At 51.8% G+C, this 18,345-nt stretch overlaps 4 protein-coding genes across 4 annotated transcripts; 3 read left to right on the plus strand and 1 right to left on the minus strand.

Annotated features, from left to right (window-relative positions):
• Window positions 1-946: 946 nt before the first annotated feature.
• HRG_01366 (centromere DNA-binding protein complex CBF3 subunit) lies at window positions 947-2,357 on the minus strand (the record flags this gene model as incomplete). Its single annotated transcript, XM_044859837.1, has 5 exons — window positions 947-1,056; window positions 1,136-1,346; window positions 1,429-1,764; window positions 2,024-2,251; window positions 2,301-2,357. The coding sequence occupies 5 exons, from the start codon at window positions 2,355-2,357 to the stop codon at window positions 947-949; spliced, it is 942 nt and encodes a 313-aa protein (XP_044726237.1).
• Window positions 2,358-3,057: 700 nt separating this feature from the next.
• On the plus strand, window positions 3,058-5,519 carry HRG_01367 (MULE transposase domain-containing protein; the record flags this gene model as incomplete). The annotated part of the gene is made up of 3 exons (XM_044859838.1): window positions 3,058-3,212; window positions 3,508-4,705; window positions 5,361-5,519. The coding sequence occupies 3 exons, from the start codon at window positions 3,058-3,060 to the stop codon at window positions 5,517-5,519; spliced, it is 1,512 nt and encodes a 503-aa protein (XP_044726238.1).
• A 551-nt stretch (window positions 5,520-6,070) lies between these two features.
• HRG_01368 (endoglucanase) lies at window positions 6,071-6,577 on the plus strand (the record flags this gene model as incomplete). The annotated part of the gene is made up of 1 exon (XM_044859839.1): window positions 6,071-6,577. The coding sequence occupies one exon, from the start codon at window positions 6,071-6,073 to the stop codon at window positions 6,575-6,577; it is 507 nt and encodes a 168-aa protein (XP_044726239.1).
• Window positions 6,578-14,551: 7,974 nt separating this feature from the next.
• On the plus strand, window positions 14,552-18,269 carry HRG_01369 (integrase core domain-containing protein; the record flags this gene model as incomplete). Its single annotated transcript, XM_044859840.1, has 10 exons — window positions 14,552-14,696; window positions 14,956-15,332; window positions 15,389-15,594; window positions 16,304-16,628; window positions 16,844-17,141; window positions 17,247-17,277; window positions 17,341-17,384; window positions 17,575-17,759; window positions 17,853-18,065; window positions 18,117-18,269. The coding sequence occupies 10 exons, from the start codon at window positions 14,552-14,554 to the stop codon at window positions 18,267-18,269; spliced, it is 1,977 nt and encodes a 658-aa protein (XP_044726240.1).
• Window positions 18,270-18,345: the final 76 nt, after the last annotated feature.

Consider the following 18,345-nt stretch of genomic DNA (forward strand, 5'->3'; position numbering starts at 1 on the left):
ATCAATTCATCACTTGCACCCTCTCTTCGCGAGAGGGCCTGGCCCTGGCGTCAGATATCAATAGGATATCCACAGCGGGGTTTTGGTGGCTGATTCAGCGGCTGAGCGCCACAACACCGCAGTTTAGCGTCCGTGCCCTCAGCGGCTTCCAATATCCACCCTTGTCCACGGTCGGCCGGACGGCCGACCGCCGCCCGGAACGCCGCGTCTTGAAGGGCTCTCAAGGCTCGACGAGCTCGTCAAATTACGAGGGGGAAGGGAAACAAAAATAGTGTATTTCTACCTCTTTAGTTGTACAACTTTTGCCTTTCTGTTGGCTCGGAGCTGTTTGCAAAATAAGTCCAGCGAGCAGCCGGTTTGCTGCTGTTGTAAGTTGACAATGTGCATCGCGGCCTCCTCGCTACACCTGTGGGCCTTCGCCACCTTGCGAATCTCCTTATAACCTCGAGCCGTAACGAATACCACTGCAATTCATTTTGTCGCCCGGCGCGCCACCGGCTTCCCCATCTACCGTCGAGGTCGGCAATGGCTGGCCCGCCTCGAAGGCCAACCGTCCACTCGCTCCAGAGCGCCTCGACCATTTTTACTGCTCGGCACATCTGATACCGTGGCGGTGGCTCTGTCTTAACCGTGATCGTATCTGTCGCCGTCGGGCTCGTGGCACGGCTATCAACAATGCTCGACTGAGCCGAGACGAATCGGCTTCCATCTCCTCGTCCTCCCTGCCCAACGACATCAACCACGGCCGGGGCCGTGGTGGCAGTGGTGGTCGTCGCGGCCGTAACGGAAGTTGAAACCATTCGAAAAAGGGACGACTGGGCTACCGCAAGACGTTCTTCGGTGGCTCGAAGCTGCTCGCTTAGCTCTGTTTTAAGCTGGATCGTCCTTGCTTCGTTCCGCGCGTCGATGGATTTAAGATAGTCCGCGAGGACCGGCATCGCCTGGACTAGGACTGCAAGCTGGCTTGGACGCTCCTCTTCAAGGACGAAGTCCGATAGCTGGTGCGCGAACGGGGCGTAGGCCGGATGCCGGAAGACCGGGTGGTTCCAAACGGGGCTGCCGGGGTATTTCTTCATCAGGACAACGGAATCCTGCAAGACAACCTCCCGTAAATAGAAGATGAGGTTCGTCGAACCCATCGCTGCCAGGTCGTTCTCCTGCTCGGTACCGGGACCGAACCGGCCTCGCCAACTGTCCGGCTCGGGCCAGATCATCGAGAGCAGGACCTCCGGCGGCGTCACGCCGGCACGGCGTATCTCGAAGCATCCGGCCTGCGGCGGGTGCCCGGCCATCGTACGCATGAACTTGCGAGGCAACGAGTTCAGGTAACAGCCGACCATCTGCTCCTGGTTCCAACGACCCGCGCGACGGATCTGGTCTTCGCTAATCCCTTTAGTTCAGCCGTCCTCGCCCCGAGCTGCGGCCGACATGCGTCTTCTTCTGCGACGTGACGCCGGCGTAGGCGAAGGCCTTGACAACCCACTCGCGCTGTGAGTTGTACGAGAAAGCCGCCGTCCGGCCGGTGCCGTTACCCTTGATTAGCCGGATGTCGTACCACGAGGACCGCCTGCTGAAATCGGGAAACGGCTCACTACCGAGATCCCAACGATACAAGAGGTAGAACGAGAGGCCACCCAGGATGCAGATTAGCGGGTTCCTATTCCGATACGCGCCGGCGGTCTCGAGGCGGCCGTGCTGGTTCTGCTTGCCGGCTCGTGTCGTAAAGATGAGCGGCATGCACCGGGTCGAGCCCTCCCCGGCAAACTCAAAGGTGAATAGGTCTGAGATCTCTGCAGCCCGACGATCGCCGCCACGGGTGAGAAGATAATGGCCAAAGAGGAGATCCACGAGGTCCGAAAATGACACTCGGGCGATGTGCCGCTGTGGGCCCACAGCTCGTGGCATACTCGTTCGAACTCGGACTCCGAGTAACCATCGAGCAGAGTATCGCGGCCTTTATCGGCATAGTTCTCCTGTCTCGTTGGGCGTCCCGGCGCTGTAGGGACTTGAGGTACTCTCGTACGTTGTCCTCGCGCGGCGACGGGTGCGTATTCATTCCGAGGGCCTTCTGCGTCCGGTAAAGATCCGTGATTGCGGTGACATAAGTTCGGACCGACCGCCAGGCCAGGCGGGTCTCGTCCTGCGGAGTATCAGTGGCGGCCTTGCGGCTCCTGACCTTCAAGGGCCGACCGGCCACCTCCTCGACGAGGAAGAGGAGCTTCTCCTCTGTGACCGTAGCGCCGTCACAGTACTGTTTGTGGCGGCAGAATTCCCCGAAATCCTCTTGCTTCGGTGCGTACGCCGAGGTCGTATTCCTGGCCGAGACTCGTGGATCGCAGAGAGGATCGTCTGCGCATTGGCGCGTAGCTCCGCGTCGTTTATCGCGTTCTGCCGGATGCGTTGGTCCACTCGTACGCTCGACGGCTTTGCGCGACTCCTGCCCCTGCCCCTGCCCCGGCCGCTGCTCCTGCGAGCTTCGGCTTGGCCCCGCTTTGTCTTCGCCTTCCGTCGATTTGGCGTCCGGGCCATGGGATATATCGTGACGGGGAAGACCAAGGCAAGCCTGCGAGTGACCACCAGTCCGGGTTGGAGCGGGGTGGCGCGCGGCGACGAGAGATGCCCTATCTAGCGATCACGATGCGCACCGCCTGGTCGGGTCGCCCGCTAAAATTCCAGTGGACAGGGCGCCGTAGCGAACGTGAATAGCGGCTTCTCCATCGAATCAGCGACGCAATCAGCGGGGGGCACCGATATCTGCGTATATCCACGGCGCGCGCCGTTCGGGTGGGGTGGATATCCGCAGATACGATTGGCCCGCCTGGTCGCTGATTCTCGGATTGCCCCACCCGACCAGATCAGCGGCGCTCAGCAAACCCTCGGATACCACCGTATATTTCGACCATATCGCCATTCATTCAAGATTTTGATGAATGAATTGAATAAAGACTCCTGATTTTCGATTCGTCGAATTTGAAGACCTTACCCGATTCCGCTTCATTCAATTCAAGGGTCCCGAGGCCGATTCGACTTCAAAATCTTCAAATATCAGCCCTAGCGATGAAGGAGCTCAAGAGCGGCAGTCTCGACCTGCTGCTTGCTGGATGGGAAGCCGCTTTTCTGGAGCCAGATAACGTATGCGACGAGAGCGTCATCTTCTTCGTTAGAAAGAACACTCGGCCGACCAGTGCGGCCTACGTAGCCACGATACCTCCGTATGGCCTTCTGAACCGTTGAGCTTGGCACCTTGAATATGAGAGACTCTATCCGCACGCACCCAACTCTCAATTCGCACGCACCCCCCCACATTCAGCCACGTACCAGCCACAGCGTCCCCGATGTCGCCTACGTGTTGATTTAGCTCGCAAAAATTGTCCTCAACCTTTTGACGACCGTCAATGCAACAACTGAAGCTATGGCTATGGCTTCTCTAGCGCTGCCTCTAGCGCCTCCTCTAGGACTGCCTGAACCCCGCGAATCCCTACCGGTTGACTCCACTGATGAATCCAGTGATTTTGATCACGACGATTTGCGCGATTCTGAGCACTGGAATGGGCAACCGTGGGAGGTAATATTTCCTTCTGACAGTCCTCTTTTGAACACGACATACGAAACTGCTGAATTAGCCTTTGATGCCTTAAAGGACTTGTGCATTCGGAATCGCATGGGCCTCGTCACATTACGAAGCCAGAAGAACAAGGCAAACACAAGGACCATCAAATATGAGCTTGTCTGCGACAAGAGTCGGTCTAATCCAAGGGAATCTGTTGCCAAAATACGGAATACAAACACCACAAAGTTGGCCTCCAACTGTCCGTTCAAGGTCATCATTCAATCCCTCCAGGCCAACAACTACGAATGGTCCATGAGAATTGTTAGTTCTCTTCATCGAGCTCACGGCCCATCGGAACATCTTACCGAGCATTACCATTGGAGAAAGTTAACAGAGGAACAAGATCATCTTCTGGAAGAACTTTGCCTAGACAAGACAATCTCCTGTCGATCTATTCATAAGCAGCTCCGTCAGAAATGGCCCAAGATTCCTATTCGCCGAACAGATATTTACAACTGGCGATGGACAGCCAATAAGGCCAAACGTCAAGGATACGGCCCTACCAACGATTTTGTACGGACGCTTTCCGAGTCGAAGAGAGTCTGGATATGGGGCTTGGACTGGATTGAGGATGAATGTCGCTTTCGCCATGCCGCTTGGGGATACCACAAAGGTGGCAAAATGTGGCAACAATTCTCCTCTTGTCTCCAGATTGATGCTACCTACAACGTCAACTGCTATAAAATGCCTTTGGTTACGGTTGTAACCGTATCTTCGGAGAGGACCTCTATGCCTATATGTTATGGCCTTCTAAACAACGAACAGTTTGCGAGTTTTGAGTGGTTTCTCCAACAGCTATCCCGATTCCGACGAGCAGGCAATATCAGCCCCCCAGAGGTCATCATCACGGACAAAGACGATCAGTTGCGTGATGCAATACGGCAAATCTTTCCCGATACACAACTTCAGCTATGCGTCTTCCACATCAATAGTAATGTGGTCTTATACATCAAGAAGTGGTGGATGCAAGCCAAAAGTCATGAGCTAGATGACGATCATGACAAAATAGATGCTCTTGATATCCAGGAAATGGAACGTGCGAACAACAAAGTTAAGCACATGAAGGACATAAAGCTTGGACCTCTTCCACAACGAGTATTAAATACTCGGGCTGGTCTTTACCTCCTCTGGAGACATGTGGTGTATAGCAGATCGGAAGATGGCCTCGACCAAGCTTGGAGACAACTCCAACAGACATTTTCAAATCAAGAGCGAATCCTCAGATATCTCCAGGACACATACTTACCCTTGAAGAAAGAATGGGCCTGCTGCTATACTCGCTATTATCGAAATTTCGGATTGATTACTACAGCACCAGCCGAATCGAACCATCATTCTCTTAAGACTTACCGGTACCATCTGTCACTTCGGTCCGACCTGCCTGATGTTGAGGAGGCAACTGCTAGCCAAACAGAAGATAAACGTCAGCTATACAAAGAAAAAATACAGCAGGCAAACACCACTATCCGGAATCAATTTTCCGGAAGAGAATGGCTGGGCCAGTTACCCTTGAATGTCACCCGATGGGCGCTAGACAAGCTCAACGAGATCCATAAGGTTATGGAAGCAAGTCACGCCTCTGAGAAGAAGTTGCCACCTTGTACAGGCTCTACAAAGGCTCAATATGGCTTGCCTTGTGCTCACAGGCTCTTGGAGTTGTCTCTTCAAGACGAACCTCTGAAGAAGGAAGACTTGGATCCATTTTGGCAAATTAAACGATCACGGGACATTGATGATCCTCTTCTACGAGTTCAGCGTCCCCCACTGGGGATACCCAAGGGTCGGCCGCGGAATGACGGACCATTTGGCAACGAACGTGCGATCCCGGAATCACAACTTGCTCCTCAAGGCCCAACACAAAGCGGCGTCAAAAGGTCAGTACGTCGACATTACTCTCAATATGAGCTAGGGCCAACTCTTGAGGCAGAAGATGCGGCGGACAGTCTGCCGCCAGCCGCAGACTTACAAGGCCAACAACCACCTGGGCGAAAACGGATCAAGGTTTCTGCTTCGCTACTAAGTCGAGAGTCTGCTCGGGTTACTCGTCAACAGGCAAAACGACGGGAAGAAAAGGACAAGCCCATTGGACAATACGATGCTTTTGAAGAGGAGGTAGAGGAGGAAATGGTAGAGTCGCTCGCAAAGAATAAGGGGAAAGAAGTGATCTGGGACAGCATTACTGTTGTAGCGGATTAAGAGGTTACCCGTGGAGCATTGTAAAAGTTAACGTGATTCAGCATTGCCCTAACGCTAGAGGCGTTGCCAGACGCAATTGCAAACAGGTTACGAATAATCTCATACTATTCCCGTTCTTTGAATGGCTGTGGTCCATTATTGGAAACGTAAAGCCTGAATTGGCGGGTGGGCGATATCGGAGGACGCTGTGGCTGAATGTGGGGGGGTGCGTGCGAATTGAGAGTTGGGTGCGTGCGGATAGAGTCTCTCTCAAATATAAGCAGCATGGATCAAATCTCCAAAGCCAAAGTCCGCAACGGCGCCATGAAACTATTGTCCTTGGTCACAGGGTTCGGACTTGCCGCCTCTGCACAAGCCCATATGGAGATGAAGTACCCTCCGCCACTTCGTTCCAAGTTTAACCCGTATGTAGTAGCCGAGGATATCGAATACAACATGATGTCGCCTCTAAAATCGGACGGTAGCGATTTCCCATGTAAAGGTTATATCGGACTTCTAGGCACTCCCGAGGGCAAACCCGTCGCTCAGTGGACATCTGGGCAATCGTATAGCATGACGCTAACGGGAAACACGATCCACCGTGGCGGAAGCTGTCAGGCATCCGTCTCTTTCGACCGTGGCAGCACGTGGGAGGTGCTCCATTCTTACATTGGCAACTGTCCTGTTGCAGGCGACTCAAGCTACAAGTTTATCCTTCCCAATGACACCCCCACCGGCGAAATGCTTTTCGCGTGGACCTGGTTCAACCACTTGGGAAATCGCGAGATGTAGGTCCATGTCTCAACACATTGGTACAAGAAGATAAAGCCCCGGCTCATAACCACTATATACAGCAGCGGATATATGACTTACACGAAGTCCGGCGCCTTCTTTGGTGTGGTAATTCGCCTGACCTTAATGCAATTGAGCCATGCTGGCCTTGGCTAAAGAGAACAACTACGAAGAAAGGCGCCCCAAAGAGCCGGGCTGAAGCTATTCGCGCCTGGGAAGTAGCTTGGAAAGAGCTCCCTCAAGAGAAGATACAGGCTTGGGTAGAGCGAATTCCTCGACATGTGCAGGAAATCGTTGAATTGGAAGGCGGAAATGAGTATCGAGAGGGCCGAAAATGATCAAGGTAAAAGCGGGAGATCAAGGTATGTAAAGTTGGTTGCCCTTCCTTTTTGCGTACAGGGGTTCTTTTAGCGTCAGCAAGAACTTTTGAAATGTTCCTCCGTAATTAAAGGCGCGATTAAGGGAAACGCATACGGTACTGTGTCCCACTATATCTACGGTTGTCGAGAAGAAGGGTCTAAGACTTGGTCCTGAAGCCTGATAGCTAGCTGAAGGTGTACGGACGAGACAGGATGAAACTGGGAGGACGTGGCACGCTGACGCGGAGAGATGGGTGCCTATGGATTAGTAAGTCCGCAAGGAAGAAGATGGAAGACGGAGGAAGAAGCAGGGCAAGGGGATAAATAAAGGGCCTATGACAGAAGGGAAGAATCAAGACAAAAAGCACCCCAAAAATCATGCCCTTTGCCCTGCTTTCTTCGTGAGAGTAGCTGTCTCAACTAAATGTATTGACAACTAGCTAAGCGACTGCAACGAGTACCTTATCCTAAAGCTGGCGTGAAGAAGAGAAAGAGAAAAACTTGGAAAGTGGCAGGGGTTCTGAGCGGGGTTCTGGAACTTGTGTGGGTCTTGACTCTTGTGTGGGTCTTGACTCTTGTCGAGCCTTGACTCTTGTCGAGCCGAGACCAGCCCGTTACACTATTGCAGCGCGAGAACTTGGATGGCCGAATGGGACCAGATTCTTAAAGAGGAGCAGCCCTGCGAGATGGAGGAGATGGATGGCCCGGGCATGTACACATGCATTTTGGCGTCCCTGGAAACGGAGAGTTTGGTGATTGTGGACTCTTTGGACCACCCGGCGGGTTCGAGATACCTGTACCTAAAGGCTGATTTGGGATGCCGGAGCTCCCGGGATGTGGTGGACCCGGGAGCTTTGGTTTACAGCCTGGTCGCAAGGGCCCTGGCGGAAGTGGTGAAGGCGGAGAGTTGTTTGAGTCTGATTTCGGGGAGCCTCTTGTTCGGTTGCCCCTGTCGCCTCCAGTTGGAGCACCTGCGCCATCTGCGGCCTGGCGCATGAGCGCGACCTGGCGCACCTCGGCTTTCCGGCTTGATTCAAACTCATATGCAGGATGCTCACTGGTATCCTCAAGTTAGAAGAGAATACTGACGTGCAAAATATTAGCAGAGGCGAATACGTATACATACTTGGTACTAGCGGCCATGATGTTTGCTACGTTCGAACGAGGACTGGTTTCCGAGTGCTTAAGTCCAAACCAGTGACCACACTCGTGAACCATTATTATCTGGTCGATCTCGGAAAATGTGCCTTCACGAGTCAGGAGGACCATATCGCAATGCGGTCCATCATGTTGTGGATTCACCGGCTTAGTAAAGTCCTGAGGAGGATCAAGAGTAAATCCCTTAATGCCATAAGTTCCAGAATTTGTTGACAAGAAGAGATAATTGAGGGTACTCTGGCCACCTTCGCGTACTGACGCCATAATGTCATGTGAGTTTTGACCGCCGATGTCGGTATTTGAACACCTAGGATCGCTGAATTGGTGTAATTTTTTCAGGTCGAAGCTGATTTGGAACTGTGCAAACTTTTCATTCAGCTTGCCTACCATCTGTTTTACTCCGTCTTCCTGCATACCTAGTTAGTCCTCAGCCTTTAAAGGTAAATATGCAGTATGGGGTCTTACATTTCCGCAGGGAACTCCAGGAGGACAGCATAGGTGAGCGACTACATCGAAGTTGATATTTTGGCCGGTGTCAGCCGGGGGGGCACGAATCCCGAGGGGGGGCTCCCTGGGGGCGATGCTAGGGCTCTCTTCTCTATCTCCCATTGAGTAAGGCGTCGCAACTGTAGCGAAAAGGCCGATAACGACGGACAATAGCATTGCCATTGTTTTTGTCAGGTTTATTGCGGTTAGATAGGGACGGGAAGCACGGGGTTTCTTTGAGGCGGAATAGAAAATATCTATTGTTGAGATGGTAAGGTTAACTCGAAGTTTAACTTCTCTTTATATAGATACCTCTACTCTCGGCGTCTTAAGTCAGGTAACATAATCTGGTAGTTACCTAGACTCAAACTTTTCATGCAGAGTGCATATCAATGCATCCCTTCTTGAGCACTTATCCTGACCCCACTTTATGCAAAACCTTCACTTGTGGGACCGACCTCAGCGTTCTTAGCTGAAAAGTCGGCCAAAAGAGACGCCCGCAACACGGGAACGGCCACGGGACCGGAAAATGACTTCGTATGGACACGGTTTGGATACTAGCAGGCCGAATGACTCCAAGTAAGCTCGCTCGGGGCGCCACGAGTTGAAATATTCGTCCCATCTCGGGAGCCGGATCGCATGGCTAACCAGAGTGAACGGCAGATGAAGAGGCTTTCGGCGCTGCGGTTGCGTCAGCAATGCAGATGAATACGTCCGCAGGCGATCTACTATTGTGTCTTGGAGCGACAGGGATGTCGCCGATCCAGTTGGGTTACTGGATTCTCAAGAGGGCTGAGTACCCGAGGCTGTCTCGGATCATCGGATGGCTCTTGACATCCTGACGATGCCAGCGATATTTGCGGGCAACGTACGGCCTCCACACAATTCGTTTCAGATACCATCTTCGTCTCCCATTATGATTCAGCCTCCATGGCGTAGTGGTGACACGTCTGGAGTCTCTGTATTGCGGAGAGGTCGGTTCGAAGCCGGCTGGAGGCACCCCTGTTCTTCAGGGTACACTCGGGTTCCCACTCGTCAACAGGGACAGCGTCACAAGGATAAAAGACTACCGAGAGAAGGAATTCTCGGAAGCGAGGGGCAAAAATTCACAACGACAGAGAGCACAACGACAGAGACCAAAACGACAGGGTCCACAACGGCAGAGACTACAGCGGCTTGTTATGGACTGGAAAACAGTAGGCGCAATGCAAGATGATCCGTGGGGCTTGGGGTGTTATGCATCAATGTCTTGAATTGTCAATAGCTGAAAACGTCTAGGCCCTATAGGAAATATCCTCCGGGCGAAATAAATCATCATCATCATTATGATTCAATGCGTTCTGGAGTTGCAGCCCGACAGGTGCCGAGGACCGGTGGGGGAGTTCGGGGGGTGGAACCGGGTCCACCACATAAGTAAATTAAGCAGGGGGCCACGGAAATAAAAGGAGGACTGGCCGGTTCCCCCGGGGAATGTCGCAGAGATGATGGATGCCTAGCTGTCAAGGGCATATAAGGCTACACGATTTGTTTGTCAACACATGAGAGATCCTCCTGCAATTCACTTACACATAAGTCGGACGTTTCATTTAGTGATAATTATGCGAGGCGATAGGTTGCTCCTTGCAGAGACTTGACTAAAAAGTCATGTCCTCTTAGCCTAAACATGCGCGGGGTGCATCGCGACAGCAAGGAAGAAAATTAGACGATTTATCGATCACTGGAGGAGTCATGAGTGTGCCGCCGATTGGGCGGGATAGAGACAAACGTCGCAGCTAAGTGGGTTCTGCGATCCTTTGTAGGCTCAACCGATGGCGGGACGGTTTTATACACCTTAATAATCACGGGGTTAATGCACAAACCATTTGATTTAGTACCCCAAGGACGATAGATGGGGCCTCAACTCCGGCGCGTAAGCTTATCGGGCATTAACGACAAGGTTCCAGGATGTCAAAGGAAATGAGAGATGCCATGCATGTGAGGGTTATTGAGAGTCAAATTGGCCTTAACCACTGCCTAAGTCAAGGGGACGAAGGTCCCAGTTACATACACAAGAACGGGTTCGGACAGACATTATTGCAGGGATTATCGCGCTAAGCATGGGTTAAAAGCCATCGCGTCTCGACTACAGCCCAAATAGGATAATTGAAGGTAGGTCACCGTGTATCGATACACAGACGAGTCACAAAGAAGCTCTATTATAGCTATGATCATGACTTGTCTTCTCTCTCTTCTGTAGAGGGTGAAAGAGAAAGAGGAGATAGAGAGCATACAAAGCAAGCATCTCGGGCTAGGGCCAACATTCTTCCGTGCAGGAGGTGAGCAATTGACTATTCCAACAATAATCGTCAATTACCCTTGCCAGGTGCGCGTCGCAATAAAAATCGCGTCCTTCAATTGATCAAGCTCAATGGAGATCCAGCATCACGTCCGACACGAAAGCAAACCCGATGGAGGTCCAGTACCGCGACAGCCTCCCTGAAGACGTCCGCTCCGCCTTCGAGAAAGCCGTAGAAGCCTTGCCACAAGAGCATCTACGCGCCTCTGTTACCGGGGACGAAGTGAACAGCCCCGAAGAAGCCCTTTGCTGGTTCCAAGACCATGCATACCCCCAGGATTGTATACTAGTGGATTTCCTTCAGACTGAAAATGGCACTTATGCCCGTTCAGGCTGTAGTCGAGGCGCGATGGCTTTTAACCCATGCTTAGCGCGTTAATCCCTGCAATATGTCTGTCCGAACCTGTCTGTCCGGAGCTATCCCGGGTCGGGCGGGATGGGTCGGGACACTCCTCGACTGGCCTCCATGGCGTAGTAGTGACACGTCTAGAGCCTCTGCGTCGCAGAGGGGTCGGTTCGAAGCCGGCTGGAGGCACCCGCTGATGAAACAGGGCACATGAGAGGACACAATCGGCGTACCAACCACCATCAATGACTAACACAACCACGCTTCAACTTCGACACATCGCGCTTCAGTTGCTGGGAATAGGATGCTGAACACTTGGAGAAATTGACCTTCAAGCAGGTCTGTCATGGAGCGAACAGTGGAATGGTTGGCGCAGCGTAAGATGATCTGTGGGGCTTGGGGAGTCAAGGAACAAACGTGTTGAACTGTACTCTAGACAGTGTAAAGGCCTTATAGGGACCTCCCTCCGGGCGAAATAAATTCTACCTACCGACATTCTGTCTCAACATCAATCTGGAACATCTCAACAACCATGGCGGCTATTGACGAAGCGCTTGCTTTCCTGAAGTCCTCAGAATCGGTCAATTACGCTGAAACAGCTCGCCAATTTGGCTGCGATGAGACCACGTTGCGCCGCCTCCATCAAGGCAAACAGCGCTCAAGACGCGATGCGGACTCCCTCTATAAATCTCGACTGTCAAACCAGCAGGAACTAGATCTTGTTGCTTATATTCATAAGCTTTCGTCACGTGGCATCCCGCCTACGCTGTCTATGATCAAGAACTTCGCTCAGGATATGGCGAAAATGGAGGTCGGAAAGAACTGGCCGTATAGCTTCGTCAACCGTCATCGTAACGAGCTTGGTTGTACCTGGTTCGATGGATTTGATGTGGCGCGAAAGAGAGCCGACAGTGCTTCAAGGTATAAAGATTATTTTGAGCTGGTAAGTTGATGCACAGCATCTCATTTCCGTTGCTGACGGTAGAAGATACGCTCAAAAATTGAGGAATACGACATCGCCTCTTGCAACACGTATAGCATGGACGAAAAAGGCTTTCTTGGGTGTCATCAACCGAACTAAGAGAGTGTTCTCTCTCAATCAGAAAAAGCAAGGCAAATTGCTCGGTGCATCGCAAGACGGCAATCGATCCTGGATCACGTTCGTAGCTTGCATCTGCCAGGACATGACATCGCTGCCTCCTTTTCTCATCTACCAAGGCAAGCCAGGACAAGTTCAGGATGCTTGGCTTACGGAATTTGACCCAGAGCATCAATCAGCCTTCTTTACGACCTCAGATACAGGCTGGACCAACCACGAGCTTGGAAAAGAGTGGCTTGTCGGCGTTTTTGATCGGTTTACTAAGGCAAAGGCGCGAAACGGCCGCGATTATCGCCTTCTCATTACCGATGGCCACTGAGCCATATTAATATGGACTTTCTGGAGTGGTGTGACCAGCATCGGATCATCGTTGCGGTGTTTCCCCCCCATTCTACTCATCGGCTCCAGCCCCTGGACGTATCTTTATTCGGTCCCTTGTCGACGGCATATACAAATCAGCTTATCCGGTGGATGGAAAAAACACAAGGACTTGTTGGGCTGTCCAAACGCGAATTCTGGACCTTGTTTTGGAACGCATTGGAGGCGTCCTTCTCCCCGGAGAACATTGCAAGCGGGTGGATGCGGACCGGCCTCCTGCCTTTGGACTCCGAAGTCGTCTTGTCACAGATTGTGAAGAAGGAATACGACGATTCCGATGTAGGCAGCGATTCGGAAGACTCCTAGCATTGCAGCAACCTACCGCTCGAGAATTACGACGGCTTGTCGACAAAGTGGTCGATAAATCCACCGCCAATGCTGAAGTCAGTGCTCAGAAGCTGAAGAGCACTCTTGAAAGCCTTCAATCCGAGGTTGAGCTGCTTAGATATGAGAACAAGGGACTCCGTGAGACTATAATTCATGAGAAACAGCGCAGGCAGGGTGGTACAGCTCTGAAAGATTATCTCTTTGACCGTACGGATCCTAACTGTGCTCAGGTCTTCAGCCCGCAAAAAGTGGCTCAAGCTCGAGTGAAGAAAGCGGCGATGGAGGTCCAGAAGAAAGAGGAAGCAATCCAGAGGGAATTCCAGAGGGTTCAGCGACAGAAAAAGGCGGAGGAGCAAAAAGAGCAGGCGTTGGAAAGAAAGAAGCAGCGAGAGGAGAAAAGGGAGCGGAAATTGCAGGAAAAAGAAGCGAAGAAGCAAGAGAAAGCGGCCAGTCGACAACTTCGAGACGATCTCAAAGGTCTAAGCCGGGAAAGTGCGCAACAGAAGCCGCGGTGTTGCACTGTTACACTGGCACATCAATATCTACAAGCCTCATCAACCTTTCTTTTGCAAGGCTTATTCACCATTCCCTCAGCCGAGGCATATTCGGCCGTATACTCAGCCAAGACTCATTTTGTCTTCCAGTCAACCTAGGCTAATGCAGGCAATTAACCTTCCTTTTGCCTACGCTTTTCACAGCCACAACCCAACAGCTGGGTTATTCATTCACTTCCACTGTTCTTCTAGCTATATAAGATCATTTACACTCCCTCTCTAGATAGAAGAATCAAGAGCTTTATTCCACTCAAGATTAATGCTTGCTGCCCATCTCGTACTGCAATACGCGGCCCCAGCGGGTGCCTTCTAAAGCTCGAGAGAAGAGTCCAGGGACTCTAGACGAAATAGTCGTCGCTCTTCCACCAACCCCAGAGCTTCCGGTAACATCGCAGCCGCCAGATCAGCCAAAGGACGGGTTAGTAAAGAAGGTAAGGATTCCGCCAGACCAGACAGCTCGTGCCCAACGACCTTCTCTAGCTGTTGAGAGTGATCGGGAGATGGTAGTGGCATATCGGAGCTCGGGACGCCCGCAGCGGAATAGCAAGCGACCACAGTGGCTTAAGGACTGTGAAACAGGATGATGTTGTCACACATAGGATATCAGCCTCCAACAGTCTGACCCCCTATTCGCACAGTCCGTTTCCACATTTCCCCACAGAAACTTCTAGGAGGCATCATCAACGCATCAGTGGCTTCCAGATGATCCGATCAGATGCTTCCATTCACTACCATTCCCTTCCATTCTCATATTCAGGCAGTCTATAAAGATCTCGCCTCTTTCCCACCTTAGATAGCAGAATCAAGAGTCTTCCAGTCCCTGATCTTTATATGCCCACTTGCTCATCCTCCGTGCGATAGTTATGAGCCCGGTCTGCCATTGACTGGGTATCTTATTCTCGTTCATTCCGCTGCGCAGAATAGCTTCCACAATGAGCTCAGCTCTAGATCTTGATGGCTCTTCCAAGGGCACCGTGCTCAACGGCCCTTGCGACTGGAAACAATGGATTTCTATCATCAAGAAATTCGCCACGTCCCACAGTCTTTGGGACTTTCTGGACCCTGCCGTCAAGGAGGGTAAGCCGGTTCTTCAGCAGCCAGTTGAACCAACATTCCGACAAATCAACCACGAAGCATCTGATCTCGTGGATCTGACCTCGGAGGAATTTCGCCGTCTCGAATTCTCCACACCCAATACCGCTCGAAGCTTCAAGGGTATAGGGATCAAGTGAAGGCACTCGCCAGCCTTCAACAACACATCGTCAAGACCATCGGCAACTACTACAGCACCATTGCCGAGGAACACGACGTTGCAAAGCAACTTGCCTTGCTTCAGGCTCGTGTGGCCCCAACCGACTGGGCACTCGAGAGGAAGTTGTTCAGCGTTATCGTTCCACCCTTCAGTCGCCAAACAGGACCAAGATCGAAGCTTGGGTCACCCAATGGCAGAAAGTCCTCACTGAGGCAAAGCAATTAGGGCTTCCTGATGTCCAGGACCTTCGCCCTACCCAAGATTTCCTACAGGCTGTTTCGTCCATCAACGCCCCATTCACAGACTATTGGGTCAACAAAATGGAAGACGAGGCCGTATTCGGCAAGCCTGATTGGAAGACCGACTTCCCGGACGGCATTAAGATCAGTGAGATCTTTGAACGAGCTCACCGAATCAAGGCCGCCAACAACAGCAAAGGATCATTCGAGCCGCCTTCCAAGGCAAGGGAGAGAAATCGGAGAGGAAAGAGGACAAGCCTAAGTGGTCTTCAAGCAAGAACGCTGATGGTGTTCCTATGTGTGTCTGCGGAGAATATCACCGCTTCGTAGATTGCTTCTATCTCATCAAATCAGCTCGGCCTGATGGCTGGACTCCTGATCAGAAGGTTGAGAAGAAGATCAAGGAAATCCTCGACTCCAATCCATGGGCAAAGAAGATGACGGAGAAAGCACAAGACTTCAAGAAGAAGGAAATGGAGAAATCGTCCGACTCCTCCGTTAAAGGCACAGCGTTTGCCGGTCTTCTACCAGCTCCTGACAACACACCGCCTCCTCAACACCTCCATCAACCAGTTTCTCGACGGGAAAGGCAGTCTACCCGCTGTATGACTCCTTTATCCTTGATTCCGGATCAGACACACACATTTGCAACAACCGATCCCGTTTTCTTGACTACACCGCCCTTGCAGAGCCAGAAGAGCTCTTTGCAGGCGATAGTCAACTTCAGATCCTTGGCTACGGCACAGTCCGTATGAAGCTTGAAGAAGGAGGACTTTTTCAGCTCAACGAAGTTGCCTTCGTGCCAAAATTCCACACCAACATCGCATCCTCGACCGCTTTCTTGCGAAGGGATACAACTGGAATCCACTATCTGGACGCGTCTCTAAAGACGATCAGATTATATTTCATACGAAACGCCGCTTTCGTCAACCGGTCATCGAGTTCAACCCGATTAAGGAGGACTCTCACGCCTCCAACTTCACATCTTCATCTGCACCTCGCGCAGTGAAAACAGCAGATGCTACGCTTTGGCATAAGCGCCTAGGTCACTTGAACGCTCAAGCCCTAGAGCATCTTGTTGAGAACACGACGGGTTCGAAGATCAAAGGCCCAGTTACCATCGATTGCACCGCGTGTTCCTTGGGAAGGGAAAGAAGGTCGTCTCTCGCCGAACCCTCAAAACCGAGCCCCAGACCATTCTGGAGAATCTACGTTGATATCTTCAGTATGAACACCTCATTCAACGGCAAGGAAGCTGTTCTTCTTATCAAAGATGAATTTACAAGCATGATCTTCATCTACCTTCTGAATGACGCGACACAAGGGTCCGTTATGACTGCTTTGAGAAACCACGAGGCAATGGTTCAACGCCAATGGAATCTCAACATTTGCATTATCCACCGTGATAACGATCGTTCTCTTCAGAGTGCGTATGAGAGCTGGATCGAGGAAAAGGGATTCAAGATGAACCTTCTGCCCTTACACTCCCTCAAAACGGTTCTGCAGAGCGATCTGGGGGTAATATCTGCCCAGGCCAGAACAATGGGAATTGATGCCAATTTACCATCTGATCTTTGGCCAGAGACTTGGAAAGCAGCAGTGTTTTTGCACAACAGATCGCCCATGCAGAACCACAGCTTCCGAACGCCTTTCCAGCTGCTTCATCAGTGGCTGCGAGACAACAACAGAGACATAGGCTACCAGCAAGACCAGCCTGACATCACGTTTCTCAGACTCACACAGAAATCGGTTATCTCGTTGGATATGATTCCACGAACATTTTCAGGATCTGGATTCCGTCCACATCAGAAGTCCGAAGGGTCCGAGATGTGACCTTCAATGAAAGCATCTTCTATGACGGAAATGATCAGCCACCAGAACCTATCCCACAGCGCGTGGAAGTACAGCTTCCAGCCCACATCGAGGACGAGTCGGATTACGAGGAAATCCCACTCAAATCGATGAACCTGAACCTGACCCCGTTGAGCAATCTCCTCAACCTCAGACCAAGGAGACGCCACCACGATTGTGGTACAACCCGAACCATCTGATCATGAGGACTCGGATGATCAGGATGAGTTTCATGACATTCAGCACCCATATCCGACACCGGACCCCGGTCCGAGTGACTCTCAGCCACGGCGCTCAGCCCGCACTCCAAAGCCTCGCAAGCTCAGTGCTTTTCGACCAACACTAAGGGTCAATTCCACAGCTCTTTCTTTCTCGGCAGAGAAGAAAACTTCACAGACGACACCTTCCTCCCGAACCTACGACGTATAAGGAACTTCGCACCCACAGATTTGGTCCTCAGTTCAGAGAAGGAGCCCACGCCGAGTGGAAAGCACTCCAACAGAGAGGAACCTTCAGAGCGGTCCCCAGAGACCAGGTCACGGGCAAGCTTTGCCACTTACCTGGGTCTTTAAGTATAAGTTCGACAAGCATGGCTTTCTTACAAAGTTCAAAGCCCGTCTTTGTGTTCGAGGAGATCTTCAACAGCTGGGTGACAAGGACACCTATGCAGCAACCCTTGCAGGACGTTCTTTCCGGATTCTCATGGCCATCACCGCCAAATTCGACCTTGAGACCCGACAGCTCGACGCAGTTAATGCCTTCACAAACGCCCTCTTAGAAGACGAGGAGGAGGTCTATGTAGCCTTCCCAGACGGATACTACAGACAGGGATGGGCTCTTCGCCTCATGCGAGCCCTCTATGGCCTCCGACGGTCCCCTCTTCTTTGGCAGAAGGAACTCACTGCTGCATTCAGAGAGCTTGGTCTTACACAGTGTCCCGACGAACCCTGCATCTTCCAGAACGACTGGCTCACTGTTTTCTTCTTCGTTGACGATATTGTTTTCCTCTATCGCAAGGAAAACGAGGACGCAGCTGATGAGATGGTTGCAGCCCTCAAGAGGAAGTACGCGATGACAGACCAAGGGAATTACAATGGTTCCTTGGTATCAGAGTCCTGCGTGACAGACCCAACAGGAAGCTTTGGCTATGCCAAGACTCCTACATTGAAAGGATGGTTCAACGGTTCGACCTTGAACGGCGTGACCACTTCAGAGGAGCCCCTTTCCCGTGCAACGAAGTCCAGCCGCACACAGGGCAGGCTTCTCCAGACCAAATTCAGCTATACCAGAGCAAAGTTGGATCACTGAACTACGCCGCAGCTATCACCCGCTCGGACATAGCCAAGCCAGCGTCTAAACTAGCTGAATTCCTCAACAACCCTTC

This window comes from Hirsutella rhossiliensis (genome assembly GCF_020360975.1).
Source record: "Hirsutella rhossiliensis strain HR02 chromosome Unknown scaffold00001, whole genome shotgun sequence".
Classification (NCBI taxonomy): Eukaryota; Fungi; Ascomycota; class Sordariomycetes; order Hypocreales; family Ophiocordycipitaceae; genus Hirsutella; species Hirsutella rhossiliensis.